Below are 14918 nucleotides of genomic sequence, written 5' to 3' on the forward strand. Positions count from 1 at the left end.
CAGGACATTACGTTTGCACTCACCAAAATTCGTGAGTTTCCCCTGTGCGGATACGTCTTGTTTCGCACAGAACACCCAAAATTTTTTGTGCTTGAAACCAAAAGGGGAGACGCTCCCTCCACTCGGAAGCAAATCCCCATGCAAAATCTTGACATTTTTGCATATGTGAACTTCAAGTTCGTATATGTGGAAAAACATATCAAACAGCACATGATTTCGTTGTATCACAACGTGATGCAACAAAAGTGCGAACTTGAAAGACAAGTGATAACCAATGCCTTGTCTTTCGCAACACTACAACCAGACGAGTTTGCATACCGATTAATGAAAGGACCAGGATATATGGCTGTCACCGCAGGAGAGGCCATATTCGTTATCAAATGTATACCAATCGAAGCCACAGTACGCCGACCCAAGGAATGCTTCACCGAACTTCCTGTGACTGTGCGCAACTCCAGTATGTTTTTAACACCAAAATCGAGGATACTTATTAAGTAGGAAACCAAAGAGAGTGTAATCATGAAATGTCTACTCACTATCATATTGAAGACACCTGGGTGCAGCTGTCGCCAGACCCACAAGTTTGACAGACGTCACCTCAACAACTTAAACCTATGGCCCAGCTAACTTGGAGATACTTAACGCCTGGACCACTTGCTGTTAGCGGAATTTATTCTGAAAAGGACATTGAACGATTAAGGGAACACATTATGTTTCCTGCTGAGAAGCCAGCTGTGCTTAACTCTATCGCTAGAGGATTGACCGGACATTCATTTGACCCAAATGCGGTCTCACTGTACAACATGTTGGACGAAAACGCTCTAAATAAAATTGCCGAGTCCGCAGCCTCTAGGATCTGGAAGGGATTTGTCTCTTTCGGATCAGCCATAGCCGGATTGTTTGGAATATTCTTAATCGTACGGTTGATTAAGATTATCATTGACACAACTATTCATGGATACGCCCGACATACTGTCTATGGATGCAGTATGCACTTGCTAGGAGCCCTATGGAGTTGCATCACGCACCTGCTTCTCCATTTGGCCAGAGGACCCATTGACAAGGACAAAGAGCAACAACTTGATGACCAGGACGCAACACCCAAGCTGACGAGCACGAGCAAGGATCACCAGATCACCATCAGCAGCCCTACCTGCCCAATCGAGGACCAACCTCATCTCAGCGAATCACCGATTATTGTAACTACCCCAACTACTTATACTTATCTTGATTTAAATCAAAGATTGGATGAGGTTAATCAAATTCCTCGATTGCAACGGAATTTGACTTAAAAAAAAGGGGGAGGTGGCGTCCCGTCATTTTTTTCTTATTTTTCATTATTTTTCAAAATTTTTGACGCAAAACTGTTTTAAATGCTGTAAAGACACATTTAACAAAATTAAAATGAAATCAAGTAAACTTTAATGTCAACAAATTTAAACCTCAATCCTAAAAGATTTAAATCAACCTCACTAAGACATTTAAGGTGTATAACATTTTCTCACGGTAGCGAGTCGGAACTAACTGACTGAACCGTGACAAACAATATTGACGTCATGTTAACTAATTGCAGCAATCCTCCGATTGCCTGATTAAATAATTCTTGCACGATAATTAAAAGAATAATTCGGTAATAATCTTACCGAACTAAACAAATAAAGATTTTTGATGTCATTATTGTATAATAAAAATAAGCGCCTACAAACGAATATACATATACAATCCTATATAATATCTTTATATAATCTGATATCACTAAATATTTTATTCTCCAATATATAATCTCTCATTAGCCACCGCTATATTTGGATGGCTACAGTAATTTTTATTAATTGTTTATTCTCATAATTAATCCCGTATAACTAATTGCGTTTAAAAGTTTTGTAAACAAGTAACCTAACGTTAAGCAAGTTGAAAAATAATCTGCTTGCAGCCTGGATATGATTATTTACAGTCATAGAGTATTATACTTCTACAAAGGTAAGGATAATGCTTTTTATCCTTCCCCGATTCCCAACCCCGACATTCTACAACGCTAGAACAACACACTCACTCTTAACATCATATAAATTCTATCTTATACCATTTTATTATAATTTTCGTGGCAGCTGTAGAATAGCCTAACGATACAGATATTATTTTCTTTTATCTTATTTTTGGTGGCAGCATAATTCTAAAAATTATATTAGAATTAAATCTTGACAGAAATATTAACCATCAATTATTCTTTATTTATTGGCACTAAATAAACTACCCTGAGACGATAACCTTAATAATTGATTAATTGAAATAAATATTTTATTAAATGATCTTTAAATTGCTTGCATAACAAACCTTCTTATACGATTCGAGTAAACTGTAATCTTAAAATAATTAATGAATATTATTTAATAAATTAGAACCTTGCTAACTAAACAATCCTCCAAATTTGTTATAAACATTTGCTTTAAATTTTGGCGATTATACCTTTCTTTAAAAAATAATTACTATTAATTTTGAATAAGAAAAATAAATCTAGGATGTGCCACATTAAATTATATACATTTCATAACTTTGTTCCACAAGAATATTTTATATCTCAAAATTTTGACCGATAAGCTAAAATTTGCATATAAAGTTACTTGCATAATTTTTCGTCGTGAATACAAAAACCGCAATTTCAAATTCGTATCTTGGATAAATTTTTCATAATAAAATAAATGTTCTCAAATAAATTTACTTAAAAGAACTAAGAGCTATAGTTAGTTTTAGTACTCCGCTTACATTAAAAATATATATGTAAATCAGAACAAAATAACACTGTTTTCCTAATATTATCATAAGGTCAAATTTTTGATCGACAACCTAAAAATTTTATATAACAAAATTCTCAGTATTTAAGTGCCTAAAAGATTACATAAAAGTTATGCCCAAATTTAACATAATTATAAATTTATAGAAATACACTTCAAAATTTTGACCGTCAATCAAAATTTTTTATAAGACATAAATTTACGTACAATCAATTATCTAAACAGTCCTATAGAAATAACATTAAAATTTTAATTGTTTAAACCCCTATGATATAACAATATTGGAATTTTTATAATGACAAAGGGAGTTATGTATCGGCATCAATACTGTTTTACCTTCTCTATAAGTACATACTATTAATACTAGCTCATATTGATATCCATTATAAATTTTTAATTTGTTTAAACAAAATATTGATTTACAATTTTTATAAATCTCGCCATACAACTTCTTTTGACCATCTAAATCTAACTACACACCTTTTATTTTGATCAAAAATAATAACCTTTTTATTTGTTTAAATAAACAAATTATCAAAAATCCAAAATATACGTTTGAAAGGCCATAAAAACGATTTTAGGAATTGGTGTGAACTCTTAACCCCAACCGTTCCGAAGCTATGATTTTTTGAAAAACTCACCCCGGAACCATCCTCATGGCACAAAATGCACTCCGTAAGAAGAGAGGCAGGGCCGATCATTATGAACATACTCCCGACCTTAAAATAATTTTTTTTCCAAAATCACCCCCTCCGATCAAAACCACCCTTATAAGGAAAATTACCCCTTAAATAATTAATAACATCCCCCTAGGTTTCAAATTTTTCCGACAAATAACTTTGAAGTTACAAATTTTTAAAGTAAGTATTTTATATACCTTACTTTTGGGACACCCTATACATATATAATTACCCCCATGTCAAGATTAAAGGTTAAATAAATTATTAAATTTATTAAAATCATAAAATAACTCCATAGTTCAATTCTCGCGAAAATGACCTTGTTAGTTTAAAAATAAATCCATTTAACATTTTAAAATTATTAATAATTGATTCTGATAAAACGAAAATACTATCAAAAACTTCGGAATAATAAATTGTACTTATAAATTAAATTTCGTCTTCTTAACTCTAATAGTTTAAGAGGAAGAAAAATTTTAATTAAGAAATATCATTAATTAATAAAAATTATTAATTATTAAAATTAAGGAATAAAATTATTTTCTAAATTTTTAATATTGCAAATCATACCCACAGATTTATTTTCAGGTTTTTATTCCGTAAAATACGCGAGAAATAGAACATCAAAATTTATTGTTTATAAAAATTGCTAATTATTAAGTTGAAAAAATAAAAAAATATTATTTTATTATTCGAGACCAAAAGTTACTTTAACGATTTAAATTTCACGTCTTTAGCTCAAATACTTTGGAAGTAATCCAAAAGTTATTTAAGAAATTTAATGAATTTTTATTGCAAAAACGGTAATACATAAAAAGCTCGCGCTTAGATCCTTTATACCTAACGATCATCATGCATTTTAGAACGGACCTCTAAGTAACTCCAATTAATTAATAAAAATTCCGTTAATAATAAAACTTTAATTGTTTATAACAACTAAATGGTTACCCCTACAACTTTGAAACATTATTAAAAAACAAAGAGCTTAAGCTAAAAAATACTGTCCTAAAATTTCAATTTTTTAAGACCAATAGTTCTAACAATATAAAATTTCAAACTTTTGCGTTATACGTATGCTCCAGTATGACAAGATGGCGAATGCACAGGTACACGAGAAACGCAAAGCCTTATACCTGTAAAATATGAACTTTTTCAATATAACTCTCATTAGATTTTTGCTACGTCAAATTAAAGACAATATTATTTTATTACTAAAGTTTTAATTTCATAATTTTCACTTAAAAGGTTAACGATTAATTCAATTGTTAATTTAAAATTATTGCATAAAGTATATGTCGAATAAGCTGCAGATCGTTGAAGCTATACGAACTTGCTAAATTATATAAAATCAAATAAAATAGTCACTCATCAAGACAAATCTCATATAATACATAATTAATTATTTATTAAAAATTAAATAAATTTAATAATTGTTTACCTAATAAACAATTTTTACGAATAAACGCTCTTTGCTAAAAAATTAACTATCTCATAAAATAAAGAGGGAATGTTCGGCACAAAACTCGCTCTTCACCTTAAAATACATCTAAAATATGTCATTTTGCTAAATTAAAATTTATTACAATTAAACCATTCACCCCCTAACCACCAAACTTGAATACGATTTAGGATAAACATTTAAAAACATGCTTGCAAAATTTCAAGAATTCTTACGTGCTAGTTTAAAAGTTATTAACTTATAAAATGAGAACGATATAAAATCACTTCTCACAGTACGCATATATACTCACACATACACGCATGACATGTATGTGAGAACCTACTACATGGACAAGTCAAATAAGAAACTTTTTAAATAATGCATATTTAACATTTTTAATACGGGCATATAAAAGGAAACGTTATTTTACAATCAAAATTTTAATTTCACAGCTCTAACTCAAATTGTTAACTAACAAGCCCAATTTGCAACTAACAGTTATTACACGTATATCGTATTTTAGCAAGCAAGAAATCTTCGTAGCCGCATACTCTTGGCGACGGCTCACGAATTCTAGTGACAAATTAAAAATTATATAAAGCTTTTTGATTTATAATAAATTGTCATTAACTATTAATAAATAATGAAAAAATAATTTAATTTACAATTGCAAATAAAATCCTCCTAATTATAAAATTGTTAACCTCCTAATAAGAAATAATTATTCAGCATAAGAATCACAGCTAACATATACGAAGGTACATATATAACATAAAATTAAAAGCTTATTGTCACTAAACTCCCCCCCCCCTCTATAAAATTTGGTGTTTAAGTTAAAATAAACCTTCAAAAATATGGAACGCAAGATTTCATTTCAATAAGTTCATCCATTTTCAAATTACAGACGTTACAAGTCAAATAAGCTGAAATAATTTAGCGAGATTTTTCAGACGGACACCGACGTGTACTTACACATTGAGAGCATCACACGGATACTCTTAACACATAGACAGCACTAAAAGATTTTTTCGGCAATACTTACACTTTTCTTACCACTTCCCTAGGTACATAATATTTTTATGCATTCAAATCTAAAGTCTCGATTTTTTCTAACTGTCCATTCAAAAGTTATAGAATAAAATATATATATAATTTTATTCATTGTTCTGAATGCATCTTCTTAAGAGAATAGCCTTGACAATGATTGCATCATTGCGTCATACTTTCATGCGTTGATAAAATTCCATGCAAGCAAAACTTTCTTTAAATAAATCTAATATAAAATCACGGTAAAATATTATAAGTAAAAGCTCTATTCGAATAATAGGAACTTCTCTTTCTTTTAAACACTCTACAATTACGAAATTACAGTAACAATCTTAATATAATAATATAAAAAATTAACTATTATCTTATTAATAAATTACAGGAAATTTTAAGGTATGACAAGAATAAAAGATGTATCTCACCACCAATAATCGTATGAGCCAGGAAATAAATGAATAAATATCTCCATTAATTTTCAAATGAATTAAGTAATATATCTACACACATATACACGCACACATCTTTACGCCTATACATGTACAGGCAATAGACAAGCTCCTTTAAATAATAATTTTACATACTTCCTACCTATACTCCTCAAAAGGCAATATCCTTTTACATTCAGATTTTAAATTTCCTCAAAATCTGTCCGCGCGTTTGGGAAATATAAATTTTTCTTTCTTTAAAATATTTATATATATATATTACACATGTTGCATGCAGTGAAGAAAATCGATAATCTTATGGGAGATTTACACGTGAAAAAGATTCAATTATAAGTCAAAAACTATTAGATCCGGAAACATGAAAATTTACATTTAAGTTCCTTTTAATATTATAATGTCAAATACTAAATTTCAAATTTTTAATTTTATTAGTTTTGGAGATATCAATTTTTAAAGATCGATAATTTTAACATGTAACTTCCATAAGAGAACACATTTAAATTTTTAAAATAATAAATCGCTGGTAAAAAGGTAATAACGATGTAACAACATAATTGTACTGCAATAATACATACATTTATTTAAATTCCACAACTCTGTATCAAACCGTTTTCGAACAATTAAGATTTTTATTTTGTGCTCCAGCTATAAGAGTGAGAGAGACGCACTTATGCGTAAACCTATAGTAAAAATTTAATTTCTTTTCCATTTAATTATTCGAAAACCATCAGTCACATTCTTACAAGATTGTACACTTAAGCTAATTGAGCAACTACCATTCTACTAAAATTATTGTCTTTACGAAATTTTAACTAGAAATTGTTAATAACAAAATTTACTATTTTATCACAAAAATAACGGAAGATGTTAAAAAGCGACCAGTTTAGTAGATGCATCTTATTTCCCACAACAGCGTGAACTAGGAAATAAGTTGTCAAAACTTCCGATTTATTGTTTTAAGCGAAATTCATTATAATATTCACACGTACAATACACATGTAAGAGGTTTCACCTCCCCGCGCCTACAAGTTAGCCTACATAAGCGAGCTTTGCGGAGCGTCTTCTCATTGACGGGGAAACTTTCGGAAGAGTAACATCTAGTTAGAGTCAGTGAGATTTTTATATCTCGTATTTTACCTGTCAATCTGGTACGTTTATACGTGTCGTCAAACTCTGTTAACTTCAGTGCGGAAATTTGTACGCTTTTAGAGGTGATCCGTGGAGTCTTGCACTCTCGAGCCCACCTCTAAATTGCTTGTAATGTCGAAGTGAGACATAAAAACTTTGTAAACTGAACTTTGCAAATTTTGTTGGCGATCCTTCTTTTCCTGCATCCTGTGTACGTTACTATAGCTACAGTGGGTCTGAATATTACATCCTCGGCAGCTGAAAATTTTGAAAAACCGAGGTCTTGCTGAATACACTCCTCTATATAGAGGATCTGACAATTATTATTATATACGAGGATCGACCGAAATCTACAGGTGAGTACAACCTCCTGTTAATACATTTGAATATGCGAATTTCTGCAAAATAAATCAACATCTAAATCTTGAAGTGAAATAAATTAATGAATAATTTGAATTTGATTACCAACCCATTTCTCCAACATTTGAACATGCTAATGATTTAAATAAGAAGAAGTTGCTAATTTAATAACTTATATAAGGTGTCTCTAAATAACTGGAATTTTGAATATTTTTGAGTTGAAGAATTACATGCAATTATTTGATCTGATCCGATTTCTACCCTTGCAATGATGATTAACAACAATTTACTTGATGATTAATATACCTGGTGTCTAAGAAATAATAGCAAAATATTTTATTAAAGAATGAAATACTGGACTTTTGAAGATTTGAAACTTGAATGAAATAAATTGACTACATGTTGATTTATTTTTATTGTGAATTTATTTCAATTCTCCCATGTTACTGGTCATCTTTTATCCAATTTTCTCTAAAGTACAAAATTTAAGGTGAATATAATAATAGAATTAATAGATTCTTTTGATATTTTACAATATTAAATACCATTTATGGAACTAAATCCAGTAATTAAATAAAACTTTAATTGAATAATACCTTAACAATTCTTACATCGAAATATTTTCTTTTTATTAAGACGAATTGAATTACGTTTAGTACATCTTGTGACCAGCCAATTCCTCCAATTGTGCATGAATTATGAATTGTGCATGAATTATAATTGTGCATGCATTGTTTAAATTTGTGTTGAAGCTATTATAACTCGATCCGCATATAATAATTTAACGTTGAATTTGGATTATATGCGATATGTCATCAATAATCCGATTATATACCATGGTGATGGAGATATAGGATTGAACAATGAAACATTACTGAAACGTGTCTAATGATTTAAAATTTATAAAGAAATAATAAAATAATTGCAGAAATACACAATAAACCCTGAATAAGTTAATGAACATTGAGTTATACTGGTAATGATAGCTTCAACGAATCTGACGACAATATTTGAATTGATTTATGCAAACTGTTATTGAATAATTTATTGTGATGATTTAAATTGTTTTATTATGTACAATGCATTTTGAAATATTTTGCCATGTGAATGTGTACCCATGTTGAAGTTTTCATACGTGATTTAAACGAACGTGTTCTCCCATCCCCCACAATTAAATAAACAATATTGCAAATTTAATCACATAAATAAATAAAACAAAGGGTTATATAATAAACAATAAACAAAATAGAGTCAGTGACAAGTGACAAGAGTGAAGTGACAAGTGAAATTTTAATTTTAGTTCTCTGTAACAGACTCCTGGCAAAATTTTTCCGAGAGGATAAAAACTTAGAATTATTTGCATCCAGTTTTGTAAATCTTGAGACCGTACTCTTTTCTCTATCAATCCTTTTAGGCCTTTAAGGGCTATGTACTCCTCGGAGTGACGCCAACAAACATTGTCCTTCCTGAATCTTGTTCTATCGAACGGTACCTATCTAAAGGGTCGTTCCCTAACTTACACTATCGAGAGCGGTACCTACTTAAAGGGTGTTCTCTAGCTCGTTCTATCGAACGATACCTATCTAAAGGGTCGTTCCCTAACTTACGCTATCGAGAACGGTACCTACTTAAAGGGTGTTCTTTAGCTCGTTCTATCGAACGGTACTTATCTAAAGGGTCGTTCCCTAAATCTCTATTTCCCCTTTTTTGGGAGTGGAACCGATACGGGGCGCTCCATTATTATTACTTTAACACAAAATTGGAAGCAACTTGTAACGATATTTAGTTTGTTAAATTTCTTTGAAACGATATAATTTCTTAAGCATTATAAATATAACTTTGCACTTCAACAGATAACTGATAAATTCTCTGTCGACTGCTAAGTTGTCGGAAAATTTTGTGAAAGCCCTTTACCCTAAACGTTCCCCTGTTCGTTTGATTTTTAGTCAAATTCATACTTATAAATTTTCTCTCCCTATAAAGTGTTAGAAAATTTGGATTTTTGCCTTTTTCTAAGGTGTCCCCCTGTCCGTTTGATTTTTAGTCAAATTGATACTTACGAATTTTCTCCCCCTATAAAGTGTTAGAAAATTCGGATTTTTGCCTTTTTCTTAAAGTGAATCCTTGGTCCGTTGACCTTAAAATAATAAACACTTATAATCTATTCCGATCAGTCCGTACAAGGTAACTGATACTCAACTTCACTTAATTTATTATAGAGCAAATTTCATCACCTTATAATCTCCTACGCTCTCATGATGGGAAATAACACAGTAAGCTTTCAATTAAAGAAATATCACCAATAAACTATGTCAAGATAATCATTATTCACTAAAACTCATTTAAACTAGCGCGACTTATTTGGGCGATATTCATCGTCGAACCCGAACTATTTAAAGAAGAGGAACTCTCGTCAAACTTTAAGAGCAAGACGCCTTAAACAACGATTATTAAGGTTGAACTCCACGATTCAAGTAATTAAGGAAGAACCAGAACAAACCATCGAAGGAGAAGGAAAGGGACTCCCTCTAACGAACCCTCTTCCTAATATCAATCGAGAAAACAATAACAATAATTCAGTTGAACCTTCTTCAACAGAAAACTATCACACACAAGTTGTTGTAGCCTAAGCTAACACCAGTGCATAGCAACAAAAAGCGATTTCGTTGCTATGCATATATTCGCTAAACGCGAAAGTAACGGATCGTCTTTCGAGACTTCCTCTCGAAAGACGTGCAGAAAACGCGAGAGCTACGGAAAGCGCGGATCGTCTTTCGAGACTTCCTCCCGAAAGACGTGCAGAAAACGCGACAACGACGGAAGACAAGATAGTCTTTCGCCGGATGCCGCACCGCCGCCGATTCAGCATATAGCCGACCTGCAATTTAGCGTCAGCAATAGTGGAGGATAAAAAGGGCCTCCGAATCGGGAAACGGTGGAGAATAATTCGAACAACCGCTAGCGCAACATCACGGCCGTGCGTAACTAATACGTCGAGCCGTGAAGCGATAAGAAGATACCGCGCACCGCAGCCCGTAGTAACAGGGCATCTAAGTGTAAGCAACCACTGTATAAGAAGAAGTATTGAGAATAAATCTACATTATATTACATCAAGAAAGGTGTTTCTTGATTGGCAACCCGTCTGAGCTGCTGCCTTCCCGTGAGTTCTAACTCTTTGGGCAAAAGCGAATCCCGATATACCTACCGACGTCCCTGGAGCCATCACCGGGGCACAACAGTAAAATTGGTGGCAGCGGTGGGATTCCGCTTAACATATCGCTCAGAAGAAGCCAGGAAGAGAGTAATCCTGCAAGTCGCATCGACGTCAGCTGAGAAACAACGCCAGGGAAATCGCACAAAGAAGGACGACCCCTGCCATTAATCGAGAACATCGAGGAAATCATAATACTTCAAGGGACAACAGGCGAAATAAAGGACCAGGGCGAAGGATCACAGTCCCGTCAGCCGAAACGAGACAACAGGCCATCCCTGAGATCACCGCCGACCTACCGCAACAACCAGCGAGCCGACGAACGCGAGCCCAGCTGGAGCGTGCAGATAACACCAGAGGAGGCGCAACCCGACACCAACATGCGAGCGAGCACTGCGCTACTACTGTAAGTCGAATTACTTCCGTAAATTTCCGACACGATAAATTAGTAAGCAGTAACGGTAGGCTAGATCCCTCAAATAACTTCATAAAAAATCGCGGTAACTGCGCTAAAATTGATTCGCGATCAAATAAATAAATAAATAAAAACGAGCAACACGGAGAACGTGATAACAGAAAGGGAGTTCCCTATAAACCCGCTCGACTTTAGTCTCTTAAATATGGACAGAGACGGATTAAACGGTACGACACAACAAACCGGCGCCACCACGGCAAATTCTCCCGCCGGACCGTCGTTCAATTTATCAAATAATACGGTAGATAACGAAACGCAAAACTTACCAGGTACAAGTCGGCATAACAATGAATCTGAACAAAATAGAAGGGCTAGTTATATGCCAGGCGCGGATAATCTCCTTTTACACAAATTGTTACGTGAAATAAGGGAACTTCGGGTATCCTTCACGGGAACCTTACCCGAAGCCCGCGGTACCCCACCTAGGGACCCGAACCAAGAAAATAGGAGTTTCCATGATCACGCCCGCGAACTTTCTTATGGCCGATCAGTGTACGATATTAGAAATCAGAGAGGATCAACGGTTAACTTCTTAACGTTAAAAGACGCTCGAAACCTGATCCCAGATATAGACGGAACTTCCCGAGATCGCGTAAAGGAATTTATAAATGCTAGCTCATATGCTATGAAAAATATTCACCCAGCAGAAGAGCACTCACTGCTTGAGGCCATGATCTGCACGAAATTTAAAGGAAAGGCCATGACGGATTTCCAAACACGGGATATAAGAAGTTACGAACAATTAAAAAGAGAGCTAGAAAATGAATATTTAAGTAAACGAAGCACTGCGCATTTACAAATCGAATTTAACTCACTAAAACAAAAAAGTGGAGAAAGCGCACAAGACTTCGGACGCCGAGTAGATAAACTGGCAATGGATCTGTACGAATCAATGGAAGAGGGCAAGGAGCATACTCAAGAACAACAACGAGCCATTCTAGAAAGCATTAGAGAACAAGCCCTCCATAATTATCAAACCGGATTGCACGAGGATATCAAGCTCCTCGTACGCGCACAGCGATATCCGACACTGGCTGAAGCGATAACCGACGCAACGGCCGAGGAAAAGGTTAAAGGCCCAGGCAATCGCAATCCGAATTTTTATCCAAGGAATAAATCAGAGTTCCAAAAACGGATCCCCTCGTATAGAACACCGCAATGCAAAAAATGCGGGAAAACCGGGCACTACGGACAAGACTGCCGTAGTAGCCGTTATGCAAACCGCTTCTCATTACCGAGACCGGAAAATCGCTCTCACATAAATACTTTCGAAAAATATTGCAATCATTGCAAGAAGAAGGGGCACACCCGCAAGGAATGCTGGTGGCTAAACAATCAAAAAGGCACCGCAACAAAGGAAACGAAAACTTATCAGAACGGTAAGGATAATAAAACAGAAAAAATACGAGCAATAAAAGGCTCGGGCGCACAAAGCAGCGAAGAAGAAGAGAGAGAAGAGACGATTAAGACAACGCCGCGCACCGCCGCCGCGTATCGAGTGTCACACATGCGGCACGCGCCGAGGGAAGATACCGGGTTGGATATGATATCCCTGCCGGTACGAGAGGCGCAAAGAAATCAAATTGCTTTCTTGTTCGACACAGGGGCAACAATCTCGATTATAAAATTGAAAACATTAAAAGATGAGACTATAATACAAGATGAAAAAATAAAACTAACTGGGATAACAGGCCATTCAATTACTACTCTTGGAAAGACGTACATACATATACATGTACAAGATGGAAAAATAAGCCACCCAGTATACGTAATTAAAGATAACGAACCTCTAGAGTACGATGGAATACTCGGGGCCGACTTTGTCAGGAGAAATAATTTGACGTGCGATTATGGATCAAGAAAAGTGACCATTGGCACAACGAGCTTCAGCTTATTTCCATATCGAAGGATAATACTAAAACCACGAAGCGAAACGATCGTACAAGTGTCAACAAACCAAAATAAAATTGGTATAGTCAAATCAGAAGAATTAAAAGCAGGAGTTTATATCGGATGCTGCTTGGTAGAACCAAGTGAGTTCACGTGTCCTGCGAGTATATTAAACACTACGGAGGAGGAAATAGAAATCCAAGCGCCACAAGTCAAAATCGAGGAATTAATACACGAAGATACGCTCGAAAAATCAATAAATAAAATCGAGAATGGAAATGTACCAAAACTTTCAAGGAAAGAACAGATAAATAACCTCTTAAGAATAAGCCATTTAAATAAAGAAGAGAAGAAAACTCTCTTAAACATTTGCGAAGAGTTTAGCGATATCTTCCACTTAGAAGGAGAACGGTTAACGTGCACCTCAAAGGTATCGCACGAAATAAAAACACGCTCGGATACAGCCAATGTAAATGTCAGACCTTATCGATTACCCGAAAAACATAAAATCGAGGTAAATAAGCAAATAAAAAACATGCTAGATCAAGAAATAATCCAGCCGAGCACGAGTCAATGGAATGCGCCATTACTCGTAGTCCCAAAAAATTTAGATGCGTCAGGCAAACCAAAATTACGTATCGTAGTCGACTTTCGAAAACTAAACGACTTAACAATTGGAGATTCGTTTCCAATACCTAATATCACTGACATTTTAGACCAGCTAGGCAATGCGAAATATTTTTCAACGCTAGATTTGGCGTCGGGATATCATCAAATCCCGATGTCCGATAATGATAAACAAAAAACGGCCTTCTCCACGGCATACGGACACTACGAATTTAATCGAATGCCGTTCGGATTGAAGAATGCGCCTGCAACCTTTCAACGTCTTATGAATAGTATTCTAACGGGGTTAGAAGGACTAAAATGTCTAGTATATCTCGATGACATCGTAATATACGGTCCGAGTTTAGAAGAACACAATAAACGATTAATTGAAGTATTTAAAAGACTACGAAAGAATAATCTAAAGTTACAACCTGACAAATGTGAATTTCTAAGGAAGGAAGTAATATACTTAGGACACATTATAACAGAAAAGGGGATCTCACCAGATCCACCCAAGCTCGAAGCTGTGAGTAAATTTCCTACTCCTCGACGAGTAAAGGAAATTCAAGCTTTTATAGGTTTGGCAGGATATTACAGAAAATTTATAGAAAATTTTTCAAAAATCGCCAAGCCGCTCACAAAATTAACGAAAAAGGGGGAAAGATTCGAGTGGACGGACGATCAACAGAATGCATTTGATGCATTGAAAAATAAATTGATAACGGCACCCGTGCTGAAGTATCCAGACTTCAACGCGGAGTTTATCGTCACGACGGACGCATCAGATTACGCCGTCGGAGCCGTGCTCTCGCAAGGTATCGTAGGCCAAGATCAACCG

At 34.4% G+C, this 14918-nt stretch overlaps 1 protein-coding gene across 1 annotated transcript; it reads left to right on the forward strand.

Moving 5' to 3' along the window:
- Positions 1-509: 509 nt before the first annotated feature.
- Positions 510-3693, forward strand: LOC113005280. Its single transcript, XM_039452921.1, has one exon. The coding sequence runs from the start codon at positions 615-617 to the stop codon at positions 1290-1292; it is 678 nt and encodes a 225-aa protein (XP_039308855.1). The 5' UTR covers positions 510-614; the 3' UTR covers positions 1293-3693.
- The last annotated feature ends 11225 nt before the right edge of the window (positions 3694-14918 follow it).

Source organism: Solenopsis invicta, chromosome 8 (assembly GCF_016802725.1).
Source record: "Solenopsis invicta isolate M01_SB chromosome 8, UNIL_Sinv_3.0, whole genome shotgun sequence".
Classification (NCBI taxonomy): Eukaryota; Metazoa; Arthropoda; class Insecta; order Hymenoptera; family Formicidae; genus Solenopsis; species Solenopsis invicta.

Excerpts from the sequence above, each read along its gene's own strand:
- LOC113005280 (XM_039452921.1), top strand. The coding sequence starts at position 615 with ATGGCCCAGCTAACTTGGAGATACTTAACGCCTGGACCACTTGCTGTT.